The sequence below is a fragment of the Festucalex cinctus genome, chromosome 17 (assembly GCF_051991245.1).
Source record: "Festucalex cinctus isolate MCC-2025b chromosome 17, RoL_Fcin_1.0, whole genome shotgun sequence".
Classification (NCBI taxonomy): Eukaryota; Metazoa; Chordata; class Actinopteri; order Syngnathiformes; family Syngnathidae; genus Festucalex; species Festucalex cinctus.
The window spans coordinates 380,576-402,909 of record NC_135427.1 but is presented as its reverse complement, the minus strand read 5'-3'; the positions used below and the strand labels follow the sequence as shown (position 1 = coordinate 402,909).

Below are 22,334 nucleotides of genomic sequence, written 5' to 3'. Positions count from 1 at the left end.
CAACAGACACATTCCCATGGGAGACACAATTCCTGCATATCAAGACAATGTCCAGGACAGACTAAGTTGCCAGAACGCACTTCAGGACAAAAAGCAAAGAATCATAAGTCCTGAATCTTAGGACAATGTCCAGGACAGACCAAATCCCTAAGAATAGCTTCAGGACATGAATCAGCAAGTATTGAATCTTAAGACAATGTCTGGGAAAGACCAAATCACCAAGAACAGTTTCAGGACAGAAAGGAGAAAAACACAAAATCTGACAAGTCCAAGGACAGACCAAACCTCCAGAAAGAGGTTTAGAACACGAAGGAGAAAAACACAAGACTTGAATCTCAAAACAATGCCCAGAACAGACCGAATTTCTATGCAGAGCTTCAAGACATAAAGCAGAAAAACATAAGTCTTGAATTTCAAGGCAATGTTCAGGTCAGACCAAATCTCCAGAAAGAGATTCAGGACACAAAGCAGCGAATCTTAAGTCCTGAATCTTAGGACAATGTCCAGGACAGACCAAGTCTCTAGGAAGAACTTCAGGACATAAGCAGAGAGGCTTAAGTCTTGAATCTTAAGACAAGATCCCAGGACAGACCAACTCTCAAGAAAGACCTTCAGAACACAAAGGAGGAATATATAAGACCTGAATCTCAGGACAATGCACAGAACAGACCAAAACAAAAACAAAAAAAAACAGAGAAACAGAAGTCTTGAATCTCAAGACGAAAGCTGCATAAAGAAGAAAGTCTTTAATCTTAGATTAGTTTTCTTGGCAAGTTGAACAAGGGTAATTGTTCTTTGTGTTTATAGAAAGACATCTGAATGCTTTACTGTATATTGTCCTGATCTTGGAACTGATCACTATAGCTGAGTTGGTGGAGTCGCTGACTTTAGGACTTGTTAGGAACTGGAATTTTTTTTTTTTTTTTTAGGACATGAAAATGCATTGGATACCCAGGAACCCGCTTATCATCAATCACTTTGGACAAGATCATTAGACGAATTGCAAAACCAACAAGCCGATGTGAGAAGTCTGCCAGCGTTGGGCAGCGGAAGAAGGTAAATAAAGGAGTCGAGTCAGGATGGGCCATCGTGCCATATGTCAAAGAGTACCCAACAGAACATGAGCAAATTTGTCAAGTCGAGAACATCTGTAGGAAAAATGTTATTTATATTCCCGCTCCGCTATGGACGTGTGACTCCACACGAGCATGCCTGCACACACAAACCCTCCCCGCTGCACATGCGGACCGTACGACAGCTGACAGCGGCCCACATTGTGTCCGTTTGAGCGGCCCCGAGCCCTTGCAACAGGCCCTTTTTCACGGGGCCGATACACCTAAAATACCCCTCGATCCCTGTCCCTTCCCGCTCCGTCCCATCCATCTCCACTCCCTCCCGTAATAGACACCTTATTTTAGACATCCTCGTGTTCCCGGCCGGGCCTAACCTATTCCAGTGTTCCAGATAAAGCGTGGCAGGTATTTGGAATAATTTTTCCATGGGCCTGGCCCGGAAGATAAAACGAGATATATTTGTAATGCGTGTGCCGGTATCCCATTTCAAAGAGAAAGCCCATCGGAATCCGGCCCCGGGCTTATTGTTATTTGCCTGAGATGGAACAGATGACTTTTTTTTTTTTTTTTTTTTTTTTTTTTTTTTTTTTTTTTTTTCTGTCGGCAGGACGGTGCCCCATCACTCTCTGACGACATCAGGGAGTGTGCGTGTGTGTGAGGTTGTACTTTCAAAGAGATGCTCCAGCCTACATCAGATTGCCGTTTCACAACAATAAGTCCGCCTATTTGTTGTTACAAAAGCAACCCGGAATACAGTGGTGCCTTGAGATGCGACTAACCCAAATATGTGGTATGCTTTGGATCAACAAAAGATTTCGTATTACGATTTTTGTGTTCAACATAGCCAAACCCGCCTCTGATTAGTTTACCAGAGGTGGTGTAAAGTTCAGATGGGAAGCCATCATTCCAGGACATTTGCAACCAAAAACTCATCAACTCTGACATCACACAATGATCACAACTCACAAATAAGCAACAGACCATGAAGACAAAAAAGTTGAGCTCTATTATGTATTTGCACGTTCTTCAACCCCGACAGTGTTGATGTGAAAATCTTGTGTATAAAATGCTCCAACTGCTTAAAGGATTGCAGAGTTGTTGGAGTACATTTAAAGGGAGCCACAAGTATGTACTTAACAGCTCATAAGAGGGGCTATCTCAAAAACATGTCAACGCGGGCAGCTGAGTGGAAAATTCTGCCCAATATGATGATTGCACAGTTCCATTGCGAAATTCATAGGGCACATTGATGAGCGCCAGAAAAATCAATATTATTCAAATTGGCTGTCGGCAAGACATTTTGCTCAGTTGAGAAATAAAAAAGCAAAATAAAACGTAAAAAGGACAACTTGGTTTCATATATGAGAAGAAAAAAAAACATTTTGGATCAAAATGACAGAACTAATGCGTTTCATTTCAAACTTGGCTGTCAGTGTTGACATTTCAACCTCTCAGCAGGCACTGGCGTTTATGTCAATCAACTTTCTATTGTAAGACAGATTAGTGCTGACATGCATCGTTACCTTCACCAAGGAGGTAACGTTTACAACATTGGTGTGTGATTTCGTGTTCAATCACGTGATCGGTATCTGTTGGAGGCCAAGAAAGACTAGTAGAGTAAATCATGTTTTTTTTTTCCTGTATAACCCTACTCAGTTCATAAATGCTGTTATAAATGATCCAATATCCTTAGATGTGCTAAAATGAGAGCTAACAAGGCGACAAACTACAAGTAAACGACCTGGAATAGCCAGCTTGTTGTTGTTTTTTTGTTAGCTTAAACAGCATTGACCTCAAGGCTAGATGGCTGTTAGCATGGTGGGAGTTGGTTAGCAAGAATCTTACGTTCCTGATGTGTACGTACTCTTAAAATAACGGCATGGTAACAATCGACCAATTTCAATGGAAGATACACGATATATTTTGTAAATAGGTGTTTTAGTGCTGTGCTGAGCTAAAATGTAAACACTGAAAACGGAGATATTATGTACCTCTTGCCCAGATTCAAAATTGGTGCTGGTGAACAGTGACATGGACACTTTGACCCCCACCCAACCACCTCCCCAAAGAACCGTAATTTACCTTTTTTTTTTTTTTTTTTTACTACAAAAAAACATCTATCCAAACACTCAAAACAAACTGTGTCAACCGCTAAAACGGCGTCTTCGAGTCATGCACATTACCGCCTCCTATAGACCCTTCCAGCCGACGTCACTGCTTAGCTTCCGCTGCGAGAGCTTGATTTTCGGCGAGCGTTTTCGTTAAAAGGTGGGAAATATGTCAAGTGTCACAAAAAACGTCCCGATTAGGACACTACATTACTGCGACTGAAACCAGCCGTTTGGAGCCGCTAGCTACAAAAAAGGAGTTTGTTGGAAGGCAAAGTGGAAGCGGAAGTTTAAGGTATGTTGTTTTTGCTTGAAACAGTACGTCAATCACTACTTTCATAGTGTGAATTGTCATTCGTTAAATCGTTTGTGTCCGGATATACAGTACTTGTCTTGCTTCATATCGAAGTTTTCAAGCTATCATAGCTTGCTAGCTGCTAACAAACAAATTGACGCCCTGCCCTCCACCGCAAGGGGCGCACTTAAATGTGACGTCACACTGGAAGGGTCTATAGCAGGGGGGTCCAAACTACGGCCCGGGGGCCATTTGCGGCCCGCCGTACATCTTTTGGCGGCCCGCGGCAAATACTACAAATAATTTTTCAATACTGTTTAAAAAAAAAAAAAAAAAAAAGAGGGTGGATTCAACATTTTTAGCTATGCAAAGACACAAATTTGCAGCTAATAATTCAGTTCCAGAAATAAAAATAGTTTCATCACCACTTGTTTCTTAGTGTCAACGTCCAATTTGTGAAAACATCACATTAATTAATGGTTAATTATTAATGAAAAAATAAATGTGAAAACATCACATGAATGGTTAAGTGTGGCAGTTGACAACCGATTGTTCTTGTGGTTCAGAATGTCAAGTTGGGATCAGCTGCTGCTCAGTGGAGAGGCGTATCTATTATAGTGGCACACAGGGGTCACTATTTGCCTTGTGACTGTTAGCAGTTTTCAATAAGTAACTGTACATTATATCAACAATTTATAAATGCTTCATTGATTTTTACCATGTTTAACTCATTCACTGCCATTGACGGAAAAAGACGTCAAATGATGCATTTTTGGCTGGTCTGGCAATGAATGTGTTAATAAATAACTAAAAAAAAAATAATAAAAATCAAAGTGCCCCTTGCAGCTTTCTATTTTTCTGTTATGTGGCCCTTAGAGGAAAAAGTTTGGACACCCCTGATTCATACTTTTTCCATCAATCATGGTTTGACATGGTGGAATTTTTAATCTATACTTTTCTAAATGCTATTAAAAATGTTTATGTTTTTCCCAAGTGCTTGGCAAAGGCCTCGGGGGTAGCTTAAATGTTGGTTAAATGTTTCTATATACATTAGTAATGGGTTATTCCTCATTTTTCTGATTGAATTACATGACGGTGTTTGCTAAAATTATCCGTGGCATCGACTTTCCACCAGCAAAGACGGCCCATAGAACTTATTTTCATCCGGAGTGAAGAATGGAAAGATTACCAATCAAGATTACTCGAGACGTCTGAGCCTCGTGTTTTAAGAGGGCCCGAAAGGCGACGTGTTGCCCTGGAAGAGTCGACTGAAACAGACAGTGAGAGGACAACGTTGCAAAATACGCACGCGCGCGCACGCATGCTGAGAGTACGCTGGCCGCTCTAAATGTGGCTTGTAGAAGGAAATTCTGAAATCCGAGTCTTGGCACCAGACAGGCTGGAAGCAGGCAGGCTTCTGGACACAGAGCGCACACACACACACAAACACACACACACACACACAGAGGAGGGAGAGAGCATGGCGGGATGGAGGGCTTTATTACTAGATTCATTTAGCCGTCCGCTCTGTTTGGCTCTTATCAGCTTATAAGCGACGTGAGGCCGTGCCAACGCGGCGACCTACGGCGTCTCGCCCGGTTCGTCGGCATGGCGACACAACAAACGCGTCCCCCTTTTTTTTTTTTCTGGATATTAAAACGCAGGCGTGTGTGCGGTCCCTCCCACCGCCCACCAGCATGTGAAGTTTCGCTTAATGCGCCGGCCGGCCAAGACAATCAGATCGACGCCAATCTCTCGCATTTATACGGACGCCGTTTTATGGCGTGATGTATCAGGTGTGTGTTCGAGTTACAGAGTTGCGTTTCACTTCACCCCCCCCCCCCCAGAGGTGTCTTTACGTCCGGACGACTTCAGCACATGTGCATTCAGAAGGTTAACCTGGAAGTCGTGTACCTGACCAGCAGCTCTATTACGAGCATTTCAAAACAAATCGCCGATAAGCAGCCTCATTAAAACATTCCCGTGTGCGTGTAAAGGTTGCAAAGGGTTGTCAAATTTCCATGGGAATGATAAGAATTTGTGTGAATTAACTCATTCACTGCAGTTTTCAAACCAAAGTTCCCCTTTATTGTTTACGTTCTGTGACAATATAAGCCAAATCTATTAAAGTCATTCTTTTCAATGTGCAATGATGATACAAAAATGAGTAGGCAGGGCAAGTTTCATTTACATACAGCTTTTATAGCCAGGGTTGGCTAGGGGGCGCTGTTTCAGGCAACCCACTGCCTGGAAATGCAATAAATTCTGTTGTGTTGGTCCCAGGACTTACTAGAAAAGGAGTGAGCGGTTTCTGACCAAAAAGCCGTGAAAATGAGCCGTTGTGAAAGAAGAACAAAAAGTAAGCAGAACAGTGACTTTAACTCTTTGACCGCCAAGAACGTTTAATAACGATCAGTAAAATCACGACGTATGCCGCCATAAACTTTAAATGACGTCAACTAAGTTTTTTTTTTTATTTATTTTCTCAGTGCGACGTCTAAGTGCAACGCTGCAGTTCTAGCACCCTCTAGTGGCTAGTTTATTAGTGCAATTTAATTTTCATTAGGGATGTTTTGGCCTTCTATGTTTAAAATCTATGCTAATTGTCAGATAAAGGGGAACCTAATTTGCTTGTGAAGCGATCAAAGTGTGCTTGCAAGTAAGTGACTCAATATTGTTAATAGAAATTGTAGGCAATTTATATGCATTGCTGTTATGCACAAAAGCACAATATTGTGCTTTTTTTTTTTTACAATATTGTGATCTTTTTTAAATATCGCCAACCCCCCCACAATATCGTGATAATATCGTATCGTGATATTTGGATATCGTTACATCCCTAGGTTGGACACCACTGCTCTATAGGATTTAAGTCAGATGATTGACATGGCCACGTGTATTCGTTTCTTTTGCCTTCCCTGTTTCAATACTTTTGAAGATATTTAGCAGGTTTTTTTTTTTGTTTTTTTTACATTTTTTCGCTCATCTTGCACATTTCTCCTTGCTAGTCTATTCACTGAGTGACCTCTCATCACCGCCCTCATCCCATTAGCACGGCAAACTTTTCCCGCGCTTTCTCTCAAAACGCTAAAAGAGTGCCGGCGATGGCCGGTCAGTCATCTGCTGCCGGTCACGGTTATTAAAAGGGTAACACAACCTGGCAGGTATTAACTCATACATGACTCGCTTTGAAGTGTGAGCCGTGCGCATAATTGGAGAGCTGGAACAAACTGTGAAAGATGTTTTATCTCTTCACCTTTTTTTCCTATCTTGTCCTCGCTCATTTTCTGGCCTCTCCCCAGGGAGAGTAGCAGAGGAGTGGGCGGCGCCGTTGTATGTTTAACCTTTGAGGTGGGCCTGCTGTGCGGAGCAAGGCTTGCCACCTGTCGGCTCGATGTTGGTGCGTGTGCGCATGTGGAGGTAAATCTCTTAATTTTGATGAGCAGAGACAGCGGAGTCGCCACGGGGATGCGGCGGTGGCTGGCTGATGTTCTCAGGAAAGGGGGGGGGTCATCTCGCGCACTCGCGCGTACACGCCGACACGACCCCTCCTCTGTCGGAGGCTCGGTGACACCATGTCTCCCACGGGCGATTGAGGGCCCAGCCTGGGTGGCTCCAGGCCTTGTGTGTCTCTCTGTAGCACTCCAAAGGGGTCCCCGCCCCGGGCCGCCATATGCCACCCACCCAGCCGCGGACGACGGAGGGGCGGGAGGTGACCCCTGGCCACCGGCTCAAGCCACCAGTTGGCCCATTCCTCTCAGTCACACGCCGGACGGGCGCCATGTTTAAAGTCCCACGGCTGTTTATCTGGGAGAGCGGCGAAGGGTCGGGGGCCTCGGAGGTGAGGCCTATTCTGCCGACTATGATAAAACCTTTGTAAACGCGGACGGGGCAAACAGGCACGCGAAATAGTCCGACTTTGATGCAGATTCATTCAAATTTGTGTGGAGTCAATTTGCAATTCATTTACAAAGTGTCAATTGTAAAATGTTCCGTCTCAGTAGGTTAGAGTAGACTATTCAATTTGATCTCAATTCTTGAGGTTGTGATAATGATTTAAATGTTTTAATGTCAATTAAGCAAGAAGTAAAAATACATAGGGTTGTCATTAACTAATTTGCTCCCAAAAACGTATAAATACGTTTTATTTTATATGTTTTAGTGTCCCAAAGACGTATTTATACGTTTTTTTTGTTTTTTTTTATGCTAGAGCATACAGAAGGCTTTGATGCAGCCTCTCAACTGCAAAGAACTGTTGAAAAAATGGGTTTATTACACAAACGGACAGCAGGTGGCAGCAGAGCAAAGGAGATCAACCAAGGCCATGTTGAAAAAACAGCTCAATTACTCACAATTCTAAATAGATTTGTGAAAAACGATTAAACGTAGCTGTATTCTAATTCTAATTGCTGCAAAATGGACACAGATAGAAACACTGTACATGGGAATCCAAAATGACCTCAAATGTTGGATTTAAAAGTTGTAAATGCAACATAAACTTGAATCACGTGCAACGCGCCCCCTACTAACCAGGAGGCAAAATGAACACTTTTTTTGTATAGGACTCACTCCTACATTTTTTTTTTTTTTTTTTTTTTTTTTTTTTTTTTACAGTACAATATGGTCATGTTCGTTGCAGTACATGGTTTGTTACACTTGTATATTTATGTAGGAAGAATTGAGAGAGGCCAAATTTTACTGAAAATGACAACAATGGATATGCTTTCTAATGGTAGCCAATTGGCTGTTGGCACTATGTTTTTTTTGTTTTTTTTCTTATTTCTGTCCAGTCATGTATCAATAAATAGCTGGTACTGTCTGTGGTGCTGAAGTAGTATGCTTTGTGGATGAATGAAATTAGAAAGAACAGACCCTCATCATGGAAAATCCAAGAAATCTCAGTCTAAGTGACTTTTACCGGTATGTTTTTTTTAACCAGCCCCGTTAGTGCTGTGTTACTACCGTATTTCTGCTGTGTTACTGCCGCGTCACAGGCACTGTTTGGAAAGAAAAGCTAAGGTATATTATTAAACCTTTGAAAACTCTTTCTGTGTACCGTCTTTCTTTGTAAATATTTCATGTTTCAATGTGGGCACATGTGGCTTATAGTCAGGTGCGGCTTCCTTCCCTCCTTCCTCTCTTTAGTTTTTCCTCTGGTCTCTTGAGATCTCCTTCATTTGTTGGAATTTAGAGGTTTCTGGGGTTGGCTTAAGACTGGTTTTGTAACCATGTGGATGGCAGGAGGTGTTTAGTTGGTGCTGGATTTCACTTTGATTTATCTTTTTCTTTTCTTTGACCTTTCCTCTGGTCTCCTGATCTTCTGAACTTCACGACTCTGGCGAGACTCTGAAGTATCCGGTTAAGGTGAAGGGTAATGGGATTTTTATTCGGTTTAAGGTGAATTAATGAGTATCAATTTACACGTATACGCGCGCACGCACACAAACGCAAAAAAAAAAAAAAAAAGTAAAAAAAAAAAAATGAAAAATAATAATAATAATAATAATAAAAATAAAAAAAAAAGAGTAAGATGTTGATTCGGTAAGACTGCCGAATGAACAATTCTGAGCTCTCTCTGAGAAAAAAAAAAAATGTATTGGGTGTCCAGAAATTACAGTATATATGACGGTATATATGACATCATAATCATTTCAGTCGCCGTCATAGTGTCAGGAGACGGACATGATCACTCACTGGGTTTTTGGAGAAGTCTGAAATAAATCAAGCAAAATCAAAATAAAAAAACAACAAAACAACTGAGATAGGATATTACTGAAGAAAACATTACATTTCCCGTATGACATTTTTCAATAATGAGTAAAGTGATAAAGTACAAGCTGCAGGAAATCAAATAAAAGCCAAACAATTCCAATGATTCATGGAGGTTTTCAATAGATTCCGCGCTGATGACTTTGCATTCCAAGGAAGCGTCGCTCGTCTCGTCAGTAGCTGGCCTCACTTAGCGTGACCTCCCAATGGTGTGACTCACGACCCCTGTTTATGATGCCACAAAAAGAGCGGTCACACTCTCGTAACGGTGGCTCACCCCGGAGAAAGTCGGAATCCAGCTATATATACACAAGCCCCCCCGCCGCCCCGCTCGTAAATGAGCATGTCCAATCTACCCACTGCGTTTCATTAGATGCAGACCACATCAGTCAGTGCGTTCATTTTTAAAGGCCAGGTTCCCCTTGCCGGCGATATGGCACCAAAAAAATAAAAAATACATGGAGCTGTTAAAGAGTCAAGGACCTCACACCGCACGTACACTACAGCGACAACGCCCGTACACGCAACGTCGCCATCCCGCTGATGGACCACACATAGATTCCCCATCACGGACCCCAAGACCACACAGAGAGTCTGCCGTAAGGTCGACAAAAGGCCTCGTACAACCCGACAGTGGGTCCTTACATGACCTCGGGGAGAATCCAGCACATGGACGTTTTTTTTTTTTTTTTTCCACAAGCCACAACCTAAGGCTACTAACAGTAATGCTAGTCCCCATGGTGCGCTGGTGGGAAGTAACCGAGTACAAACACGTGAAATAAATAAATAAATAAATATATACATATATATAAAATAAAATAAATAAATCAGCTTTCTTTAGTTCCATCGTCGACCTCAATGTTGATTTGATAAGGAATCCATTGTTACCTTGGGCTTCAGGAGCTGTGCTGAATCTATTGCATAACATGTACCTTTCGAAAAAAATAAAAACATAAATCCCATCTATCTTTTTGCCAACAACTACACTCTTATATACAGTTGAGTTATTTAACCTAGAAAGTTGGATGAAATGAAATTAACTCTTTGACCGCCAAAAACGTTTAATAACTAATAAAATCACAATGTATGCCGCCATGAACGTTAAGTGAAGTCAACTACTTTTTTTTTTTTTCTTTTTTTTTTTAAATATATAAGTGGTCAGTGCAACGTCCAAGTACAGCGCTCAATGAGTTGTGAAATCAAAAACACCCACTATGGCCAGTAGATGGCAGCGGTAGCTGCTCGGGCCCTAACTAGAGCTGCGAATTACAATGAAACATGACGCAATCTGATGAAATAGAACGTTTTCAAGGCTGACGTGAATGATCAAAGCTGTTGTAACATTAAACCTAATTTTTTTTTTTTTTTTTTTTTTTTTTTTTTTTGAAGAGCTCAGAATTGTTCATTCGGTAGTCTTACCGATTCAACGTCTTGTCATCATTGCTCTTTTTTTTTTTTTTGTGTGTGTATGTGTGCGTGCGTTTGCGTGCGTTTGCGTGCGTGCGTGCGTTTGCGTGCGTGCGTGCGTTTGCGTGTGTGCGTTTGCGTGCGTTTGCGTGCGTGTGCGTTTGCGTGCGTGCAAATACGTATAAATTTATACTCATTCATTCACCTAAAACCTTATAAATATCCCATTACCCTTCGCCTTAACCAGGTACTTCAGAATCTTGCCAGAGTCGTGAGATTTAAATGGTCAGGAGACCAGAGAAAAGGTCAGAAAAAAAAAGAAATAAAGAGAAAAGAAAGGTAAATCAAAGTGACATCCAGCACCGACCAAACACTTCCTGCCTTCCCCATGATTACAAAATCAAAGTCTTACGCCAACCCCGGAAGCCTCTAAATTCCAGCAAATTTAGCGAGATCTCAAGAGCCCAGAGGAAAAACTAAAGAGAGGAAGGAGGGAAGGATCGATAAGGCAGAGTGAGATCAATAGAAGCCAGTACATCCAATCCATCAAAGTGAAGTCCAGCACCAACAAGACCCCTCCTGCGTGGTTACAAAACCGGAGTCTTATGCCAACCCCAGAAACCTCATACTTCTAATAAATTAAGATCTCAAGTGACCAGAGGAAAAACTAAAGAGAGGAAGGAGGGAAGGATAGATAAAGCAAAGTGAGAACCACAGACACCAGCACCAACTGATTCAAGGGGCTGTGGGAGGGAGAGGGTACTTCTGTTGAGTTTCAGTAGATGCTGGTGCGACGGATCTGGCATGCATAAGGACCACCACCAAAGAAAGAAGCCGTCAACCGCGGTCCAGCAAAGCGAGCACCCCCCCCCCCCCCCCGGAATCCCCAGGCCGCGGCAGCACCAAGGCCACCCCCAAGCCACCCGAGCGGACACCGGTCGGCGAGCCGACCCAGACACCCGGAACACCCCCGCCCCAGCCCCGGCCCACACCCCCGAGCCCAAGGCCGCAGAACGAGGCCCAGCGGGCCCCCACAGCGCCCCACCGGTCCCCAGCCCCCATCCCCCCACGACCCCCCCGCACCCCACCCAAACCCGCCATCCACCACGACCCAGGCCCCACCACCCCCGACCCCCAGACCCCCGAACACACCCCGACCCCCAGCACCCAACCCCCCACCCACCCATACCTCCACCCCCCCCCCAAACAAGCCGCCCCCCCCCGACGGCCGCCACCCCCCCCCCCGCGAACCCGGCCCCCCGCGAGAACCCCCCACCCCCCCCCCCGGAAACCGGCACCGGGCAGCAGCGCAGAGAGGGAAGATGTGCCCACCCCACCTCCAGCCGCGCGAGATTTGCACAGCGGCGGGAGGGGGGAAGCAGAGGAGGAAGCACCAGGGGAGAAGGCGGAACACCAGAACACCGAGCCCGGTGGGGAGAGGCCCCGGTCGTCACGCCAGAGTACTAGTGACACCTAACCCTGTTACTGAGTCCGCCAGCTCGCCGACTGGCGAGCTCTACCCTTACACCGTGAATGTGGCCCCACCCAGTGTATATACAAGTGTGTGCGTGTGGTGCATTAAAATTGGGAGCAGGTGAGTCGGAGCAGAGGGAAAAAATTTCCCCTACTCCGACACACCCGTATCCCCCCCCAAAAAATGAATATGTATATGTGTGGTGCATTAAAAAAGGGAATGGAGGGACAAAGTGGTGGGGCAGGGACCCAAATGGGGGGGACCACAGCGCTGCCAGGCACTGCAGTCCATCCCCTCTGATGGCTCCCCGCCCCAACTCACCCCTCCCCTTGGACGTGAGGTGCATTAAAATTGGAGGGGAGTTGAAGGGTGAAGACGGTGTTTCCACCCTTCCCCACCCCACCAAGAAATGTGTTGTGTGCCCTATGTGTATATTTACAAAGTGTATAGTGCAAGCTAGTGAAGTGAGTAAGAGGAGCGACCAGCGGGGCCTCACCCAACCCGGCGGGTGTAGGTGACACGCCCGCCCCCCAGCACCCCCACCCCCTGCCGCCCCCCACCTCATCCACCCGGCACCACAATGGGCGGACAGCCAGCGCAGCAGGGCTACCGGACAGCCCACCGGCCACCGGAGCCCGCCCGGGGCGCCAGGAGTTATACCGGAGTGGGGCAGGCCCCAAACCCTCGCCCGGCCCCCGGAGCCCGACGCCCGGGCCGGGGAGGGAGCCCCAGGCCCAGGGAGAGGGAGGGGGAGGGGCCGCAGGGCAGACAGGGAAGGGGGGGGGGGGGCGGGGGAAGCGGGGAGAAGACGACAAGAAGGCGAAAGGGCGGCTGCAGGGCAGGAGGCGGGGGGGGAGAGGAGGAGGGAGGGTGACAAGGGAAAAGGGACCGGGAGGCAGAGGAGGATGGGCGGGAGGAGGCGAGGAGGGAGAGGCGACGGGGGGGAGGAAGGGGGAAGGGAGAGGGAACCACGGGGCACACCGGAGGCCCACCCACCCCGAACCGCGCCGCCGGGCACGGAGCAGCGGACCGCGCCGGGACGGCACCGCCCCGGGCACCAGGGGAAGCACCCCAACACCGCACCCCACAGGGGGCCCAGGGAGCGGCCAAGACGCAACCACCACATTAAACCTAATTTGACGGAGCGTCACTAAACAAAAAAATATTAGTATCAAAGTCACTGTTGTGGAGAAAATGTATCGTTTCTTTTCAATTTTCGCTCAATGTCACTCAAATGACCTATTTTCAAATAGTGATTACTAAAGAACGGAATAAGGTAGAAACATACTTTTTTTTTCTAATGAAAGAATGGAATGCGATCTTTCATGTGGTAGCCATGTTGTTGATGTAGCAAAAGAACACAATATTCTGTTTGCTTTGAAATACGAGTTAAAATGCTCGAAATCCACTGGCATTCGGGGTTGTTGTTTTTTTTTAATAATGTGTGGCAGTAAAAGAGTTAATAACCCACAAAACAACCCAATTCTTATGTGTTGTATTGTGGACTATTCATTTGACCCAATTTTGGGTTAAGTGAATAACCCAACTGAATTGGGCCAAAAAACGAACCAACCCAACTTTTACTGAACTAAAAATGTTGGGTCAAATTAAATTAACACACAACACAATCCAAATTTGGGCGTTGCTTTGTGGGGTATTCATTTAATCCAACTTTTTGGGCTAATTGAATAACCCAATTGAATCGGGCCAAAAATTAACCAACCCAACTTTTATTGAACTCAAAATGTTGGGTCAAATTAAATGAATAACCCACAAAGAAACCCAATATTTTGGGTTGGGTCAGCCTATTTATGACCCAGCTTGGGTTAATTTTGACTCAATTGTTTTCAGAGTGTAGGCAAGTTCTGCCTGAAAGGTGCATTTATCAACTCTTTTTTTTTTTTTCATTTAATTGGTTGCACATTCAAAAAAAAAAAAAAAACTGAGTGTTATAGTAAGTGAGGCTGCCAATGTTGTAGCTGTGGCTAATTTCAGCTTGTTAATGCTAGCTTAGCATTGGTAGTGCTGCTATTTTGTTGCTTAAGCCCTTTCTGTGACCATCAAGACTATGTATTTTTACTTGAATTTTTCTACTACCCCGAGCAAAAGGTACAGTAGCTTTATTACAAAAAAGAAAAAAAACTTTTTAAAAACAAACAAAATGTATATTCATTATTCCTAAATTTGGTTTTGATCCAAAGTTGAAAAGTAACGAATGTTCGGGAAAGACGGATTTTCACAGAAACAATAAATCATCCAGGGTATCACCTTAATTGCTCAACTGAGACACATCCTCATGGCGTCACGTGTCTTGAATGTCATTTTTTTACCAAATCACCAGTCTTGGACGAGCACTCACTCAGACGCTTTATTCTGTAGATCAAACTCCGATAAAAGAATGAAACAGTCGTAAGGTAATTCCAAAGTGCAACATCTTGGCCTTCAGAAACACTAAAAGAAATGAAGAAAAAACATTGTGTGTTTGCTCTACAGAATAAAAAACGTCCAAGACTGGTGATTCCATACTTTTTGCTAGGTTTTGTACTTCTTCTACTTTTACCTTTATATACAAGCATCTACAATACTGAAGTACAGAGTGTGAATAATTTTTCCACCTGTGCCATGGTGATGAGAACCTGGAAGTCACTTAGCTCGGCCAGACAAGAAAAAGTTGTTTTCCCCAATGGGAAGAGAAGTCTAAAGCCGGAGCCAAGAACACACAACAGGAAATTCAGAGAGGATGCCAGACGAGCGTATGGCAGCATGAATGGGCCAATAAACGAGCGGGGGCTAGGCAACAAGAGGGGAAGACTAAGAAGGATTGACGGCGGGGATGTGAAAGCGGCCTCGCCGTGGAACGCTTTCAAACTTCCTTTTAGCGGCTGCCTGTCGACCGGAGCGCAGCGAGATGGGGCCGGCGCCACTGGAGACGCTGGGCGCTCTCCAACCAAACACAGAACGAGACCCTGTAAACCCGCCGCACAGACCCTGCCCCAGAACGCGGAATAAATCGGGATGATAAATAAGGTCTTTGCACTTACCAATCCACACTAAGAGAGCGTCGCCTGTAGGAATGCGCTCGCTCCGACGCGGTTTTCTCGGCTTTGGCTGGCCGTTCTTTCAGAGAGAGACGATGGGTAAACTTGGAGATTCCAGATTCCGACCTGGCAAAAGATGGGAAACTAAGTCAGAGAAAATCAAATGAACTGTTGAGTTCTCTGTCTCGCAACAGAACAACAGTTTTAACTCAATCATTCCCAGACATTTCCACTAAAGAAAGCCCCCCTACCAGCTGTTTTACTGGACTTTGACTCATTTTGCAAGGCTCGCAGAATATTGTGTTCTATTGCTATTAAAACATGGAACCTACCAAAAGAAAGATGAGAAAAGCATATTTGTATGTTTCTGCTTTGCAGCAATTAGCATTGGAATATAGCAAAATTTCATCGAAATTTACATTCCTGGTGAAATCACTGTCAAAAAGAGCTTGTTGCAATATAGCCCTGGCTGCTCTCTTATACTCTGCTGCTACCTGCTGGCCGTTAACTACCATTGCTGTAAACCACCTCTTCATGTCAGAAGCTGCATCACAGCCTTCTGTATGCTTTTGCATTTAAAAACAAAACACAACAAAACATTTAATGGGAATAAAGGTCAAAGTCTTAAAAACGTATTTACACGTCTTTGGGTTTGTATGAGTTAACAAGAATTCTGTGGGATGTTAAAGCAAAGGAATTACTATCTAAATAGCCTTTTTGTCTCTTTACTGGATCAATATAAGGTGCTTAATATCAACATGCTATTAGCATAAATACCACAGTGGTTGCATATAATATACTTCCTAATTTTATGCTAACAACTGACTCCTGTTACATTTGCTCGAGCACCAACTTAAAGTGCATCTTTATTGAGCCATTTTGTGTTATTAAACACTACGAACAGTTTGATTTACTGCTGAGGCGTTCAAGAACAACTAAAATGCTTCGTTTTTTTTCCTTCTCAGTAAAAAATAATTGCAAACAAGAAAGCAGACAGCCTTAAAAGCAATAAAAATTGGACATTATTGATGGCAAAAATGTCACCAAGACAAGTCGGCACCGCAGATTCATGTAAAGTACTAAAACACGTTTTAACGGCAAATTATTCAATCAATGTGAAATATTATTGTCGGACGCGCATGTCTTTTTGAAATATATTTCCGATGAAGTTACTAAACACTGCAACAAAGCCAAAGTTCCCAGAGGACACACGAGGTTGCAGGGTGAGTTGTAGACTGTGGCTCGTATTTTCCAAATCATTTTTACAGGAAAAAAGAAAAAAAAAAATCACAAATACATGTTAATCTACTTGACTCGGTTGCCAATGTTCCAGTTTGACTTTGAGTAGAAAATAAGATGGGTAAAAAAAAATTAAAAGTAAACAAACGTTTTATTCGGTGTGCACGCTAATGTTGTGTTTCCCCATCTAACCACCAAGTATTAAGTCAGATGGCTATTCAAGCTATTTCTTGAAAGTTATAGCACTTTTCCAAACTTGAAACCATTAGATTCAGCATATTCCCCTGACGAAAATAAATAAATAACCCAAGAGGCTGACTGGACCGACAGTGGTGTCTTAGAATATCCATTTAATTTGTTCTGCGACCATTCTCGTAACTAAAAACATTTTTATCTCAAATCATCTTGAAATTAACTCATTCACTTCCAGCCATTTTCAATGAAGCAACCCCCTTCGCTCCCGGACTGGTTTCCTGGATTTTGACTGATTTTGCAAGGCCCACAGAATATTGTGTTCTATTGCTATAAAACCATGGAACCGACCAAAAAACAGATTAGAGTCTCTTCTTTCATCATAAAAAAATTATAATAATCATTTTTCAGCAATTAGCATTAGAATATAGCTCAGTTCCATCATTATTTACAAATCTGCTTAGAACTGTGGGGAAATCAGCTTGTTTTAATATGGCCTTGGTTAATCTGTTATACTCTGCTGCCACCTGCTGGCCGTTTTTGTAATAACTACAATTGCTTCAACCGTTCTCTCCAGTAGAGAAGCTGCATCAAAGCCTTCTGTATGCTCTAGCATAAAAAAAATAAATAAAAATAAGTAAAAAAACAAAACAAAAAACGTATAAATGTGTCTTTGGGACACTTAAAACATTTAAAATAGAACGTATGTATACGTTTTTGGGAGCAAATGAGTTAATTGAAAATTGAAATATTGTGGCCTCCCCCTAAAACGTCAACAATTTTTGTCATTTTTGTCAATTTTTTAGTACGGAAAATGACAGTCTAGAATATTTTACTTTAAAAAAAAATAATAATTAAGAAATTCATTATGCACCTTTTAGTGTGCATGACTTGGCCACCCGGGGCAGTACAACACAGTCACTTAGAATGAAGAAGAGTTTCACAACTACTGTAAATAAATAAACTGCTGTAATTAGTTGTTTTTTTTGTCTGTCTACATGTGTTGTGTTCAAATATCCGTTGCTAAATTTAAAGGGTTATAATTGTACGGCTACTGATGCTATTGGTTAGCTTGTTTATTGTTTATGGTGTTTTACATTTTGTGCTAGCATTAAGCTAGTTGAAGGCAAAGTTGTGAGGTTGTTTAACTCTTTTACTGCCACACGTTATTTAAAAACAACCCCCAATGCCAGTGGATTTCGAGCATTTTAACTAATTTTTCAAAGCAAACAGAATATTGTGGGGGGGTTTTTTTTGCTACATAAACCAACATGGGTACCACATGAAAGATTGCATTCCATTCTTTCATTAGAAAAAAAGTATGTTTCTACCTTATTCCGTTCTTTAGTAATCATCATTTGAAAATAGGTCATTTGAGTGACATTGAGCGAAAATTGAAAATATACATTTCCTCCACAACAGTGACTTTGATACTAATATTTTTTGTTTAGTGATGCTTCGTCAAATTAGGTTTAATGTTACAAAGGCTTTGATCATTCACGTCAGCCTTGAAAACGTTCTATTTCATCAGATTGCGTCATGTTTCATTGTAATTCGCAGCTCTAGTTAGGGCCCGAGCAGCTACCGCTGCCATCTGCTGGCCATAGTTAGTGGGTGTTTTTGATTTCACAACTCATTGACCCGGCTGTGCTGCACTTGGATGTTGCACTGACCAATGATATATTCACAAAAAAAAAAAAAAGTTGACGTCACTTAAGGTTTATGGCGGCATACATCGTGATTTTACTAAACGTTATTAAACGTTTTTGGCGGTCAAAAAGTTAAAATACACGACGTGTAATTCTCAAGTGGCATAAAAGAGCCTGAGGCTACTGTTTTGAGAATTGCTTACTATCTGCCAAAGTATTGCTTTATGTGCTTTTTTTTTTTCCTCCAAATCCTTCTGAGAGTATGTTTCAAACACACACTAGCACCTGTTTCCGTCTGAAGAAGTTGCAAGGGGCAGCTTTCTCATTGAAATGACCTCGTAGGACGGCTTATCTGTTTGAACAACCCTCTGCTCCCCCCCACCCCAAAAAAAACTCACTGCTTTCTTTCCCACTCCCACAGCCTCTCCGACTGACCCTGTGCCAACATCTCCAAAGACTTGGTCGACCTCAAAGACAAAGAGGCATATTTTCCAGTATGACTCACATAAATGAGGTGTGGGATTTTCATCAGATGGCAAAAGAACCCCTAATTGGCGGTATTAAGTCTGGACTCCTCCTTCAAGGGCTTTTTTAATTCAATTAGTACCACGGGGCTGCGCATGCCACCGACTGTCATCCACGCTAATGCCCCTTGACATCAACAGTGGTTTAAAAAAACACAAATTATAAAGAAGAGCGATTAGTTCGTCTCGTCGATGGTTATCATTAATACACGTCTTGGCTTTACGGTCGGCTCGATGTTTGGCCCGGGACCAACTGTTGCATTAAGAGCGCTGGTAATACTTCAAACAAACATTCGGATCAAACACATGACAATCGGATGATGACTTCAATGGCACCAGAATATATAGGATCACCGCTTCAAACGCGCAGGGTGGCAGCGGACATAAATGAGGGTGCAGGGGAATCCCTTTGAGGGCTTTAGGGGAAAACGGGACATGTGAAGCAGGTGGGTCGTAGCGGAGGAGGGTGGGGGGGGATCTGCCGGCAACTGGCTGCCTGAGAGCCTCAAACCTGGCACTGGACCAAGCAGCTGTCCTGGGTCAACGTCCTGGCAGCGAGGGGAGCGTGATGATGCAATAGTCTTGGAGGAGGAGGATGCACCAGTCCAGTACTCCGAACATAAACTGATGGTTACATAGGATAAGGTAGCCGATTTACCGGTTTAACATGGTTTTTACAATGTCATGGTTACAAAACTGCAAAAACCTTCCATCAGAGGTACTATCTGATTCAGGAAGATCCTAAAATGTATTAAAATCTTTTCACGTCAAGGTTTTGACCTTCTCGAAACATTTGAATGCTGTCAGTAGGAGCTAAAGAGCAAAATTCCCAGCGGATGTTTGAAAACTTTACATTTCCAAGGACATCCACTCATATGCATTCTGTTTCTGTTCCAGTCTCTCTGTTGCAACCTGATGATGACTCTCAGACCCTCCACATCCTGTTCAACATCTCTTCCAGCTCCTTCCCTCAGGTAGGCGCGATCGAACTATGCACAGCAGACATTCCAATTCGGACTGGACAATTAATTGAAATTTAAGCGTGGTGCGGTTACAAGTTCCTGATGCTGTGCTAACATTAGGATACTGACAATCCATTTGGTTTTCCTTCAAAAAGTCTTGAATGTATTGCCACTTTTGTGCTATAATTGACTGGAAATAGCCAGTAATTTTGTTGGGAAAAGGCGGGACATTCTGTACAATACTTCGAGCTGATTGGACGATGCGACGTTCTACACGTTTGTTTTACCCAATCACGGCCACGGATGAAAATGTTTGTGTCCGTTCATGGTTCTTGTCGAATAAGGGGAAAAACACAAACATCTTACAAGCTAGAAATGCACGAAGCGCCTCTCGCTGTTCAACATTCAACAAGGAAACGGCGCTGGCTTCCTGGTTTCGTCACAGTTGCATATCCCGCCCCCAAACATGATGTCGCTCTGTGATTGGTCCGAACCACCAGTGGTTCGGGAACGACGGTTATCTGCGGGAGCGGAACAAGGTGGTCTTCTCCGGAGTTTGTGAAGACACAAATACCGCGAGAATTCATCTAGCGAGAGCAAGGTTAGCAATTGAGAGGACAAGCAATACTACCGTTTGCGAAGAACTTTACCAATCCATAAGGTGACAAACAAAAGTTAGTTAACTCATTCACTCCCAGCCATTTTCACAGAAGCAATCCCGTTCGCTCCCGGCTGTTTTACTGGATTTTGACTGATTTTGCAAGGCCCACAGAATATTGTGTTCTATTGCTATAAAAGCATGGAACCTACCAATAGAAAGATTAAAGTTCTTTCATCAGGAAAAAAAAAAAAGTATGTTTCTATCTGTTTCCGTTTTGCAGCAATTAGCATTAGAAAAGAGCTAAGTTTCGTCAGTTTTCACAAATCTATTTAAAATTGTAAGTAATTGAGCTTTTTTTCCCTACATGGCCCTGGTTGATCTCCTTTGCTCTGCTGCCACCTGCTGGCCGTTTGTGTAATAACTACCATTTCTGCAACCGTTCTTTGCAATTGAGAGGCTGCATCAAAGCCTTCTGTATGCTCTAGCATAAAAAATAAAAATAAAAAAAATAAAAAAGTATAAATACGTCTTTGGGACACTTAGAACATAAAAAAAAAAACGTATTATACGTTATTGGGAGTAAATGAGTTAATATGATTGAATTGATTGGTAGCAATTTTAATACTGCCACTTCCAGGGTTGGAGAGGAATCGTATCACCTGGAACCGTTTTGAATTTTTCCGTTTGTGATTTACGAAGTCCCTTTGTAGTTATTTGGGATGTATCCACGTTGTGTGAAAATGCTTTTTTTTTCTTTTTTTTTTTTTCCATCAAACACTGGCAGCTTCCCTTCGAAACACCTTTGGCGTGCTCGCCATCACTTTCCCCGTCTGTTTTTGAGCAAAGGCAGCAATTAAATCAGGGCGAATGCATTCACCAAGCTCCCTCTCACAGCACACAAAGGCATCAACGGTGCACTTTGACCAAGCTTTAGCCTCGCTAACCCGGTTTGCTTGAGAATGTGTGGCATTCGAGAAAATCAGAGCACCAACGAGAACGGTGTCGTGACTAATGTTGAGTTTATTCTGTTTTACCTTCATCCTGAATATATGATGAATTCACACGAACTCTTCCAAAATCTGCATGAACGTTCGCTGTATATTTTTAAACTTTCTTATTTATTGAAACGCAAGAAAAGTCTCCATACCTTCTGAGATTATATAAAGGTTTTACTGTTTAGAAAGTAATTCAAGTGAAAGCACCAGGATGCTACATATTTAACTTATCTGCACTACGTGATCTGTCTGAGGTCGAGATTTCTCCTAACCACTGATCTTATTTCATATTATTAAGGGACACCATCATAAATTATAAAGGCAGACAAATACCTGACCTCGTTTCAGCAATTATGGGCAATGGCTGCCGACCTAAAACAACAAGTTTGGAAAGGAGGGAAAACAACGCTTTATTGCCAATACGACTGCAATACGCCAAAAAAGAATGGAGGCGCCCATCAGTAGAAACTGCAAATGCGACCAAATGCTCATACGTGCACTCGCTCGCACACTTAGAAAAACAAAGTTCAATTCAGGAGCATAACCCTCAATACGTTTCATTAGGCCAACAAAAAGCCTTTCAGTGGTCCAATCATAAAAGACAGCAGCCAGGCTATGAACATTGCTAATTAAAACTGCTCAAAGAAAGCCTTGTTTTCCACATGCCATACCCATCCAAAGCTAAATGTTTCTCACCCCCCCCTTCCTTGGATTGAATTCTCACCATTAAAACACGCTGATATGTTTCGAGGCTAACACGGTGAACATCTTGAGCACCCTGATGAGGGTGAAGTGTACGTTACTTTACGTTTCATCAATGTTAATCTGTGTTTGAAATAATAAGGCGAGGCAACAAAAAGTTCCCAAAAGGAGGGGAGTTTTTTGCTGGTTTGACCGTCTGGTTTGGGCTAGTCGACTTTACAATAACCAAGGGAATTGGGTTAAAAACTTTGGTTTAATAAAGCAAGCAAAAAAATAAATAAAAAAATTGGGTTAAAAAAAAAAATC

The 22,334-nt window shown here is 43.1% G+C and overlaps 1 protein-coding gene across 3 annotated transcripts in view; it reads right to left on the bottom strand.

The window, feature by feature from the left end:
* The window catches only part of ankfn1b (ankyrin repeat and fibronectin type III domain containing 1b), a 154,950-nt gene that overhangs the window by 28,719 nt on the left and 103,897 nt on the right, over nucleotides 1–22,334 (bottom strand). For all 3 annotated transcript variants that reach the window (XM_077503509.1, XM_077503510.1, XM_077503508.1), the window contains one exon: nucleotides 15,168–15,290. In XM_077503509.1, the coding sequence (XP_077359635.1) occupies nucleotides 15,168–15,290 (123 nt within the window). The remainder of the gene's footprint in view (nucleotides 1–15,167; nucleotides 15,291–22,334) is intronic.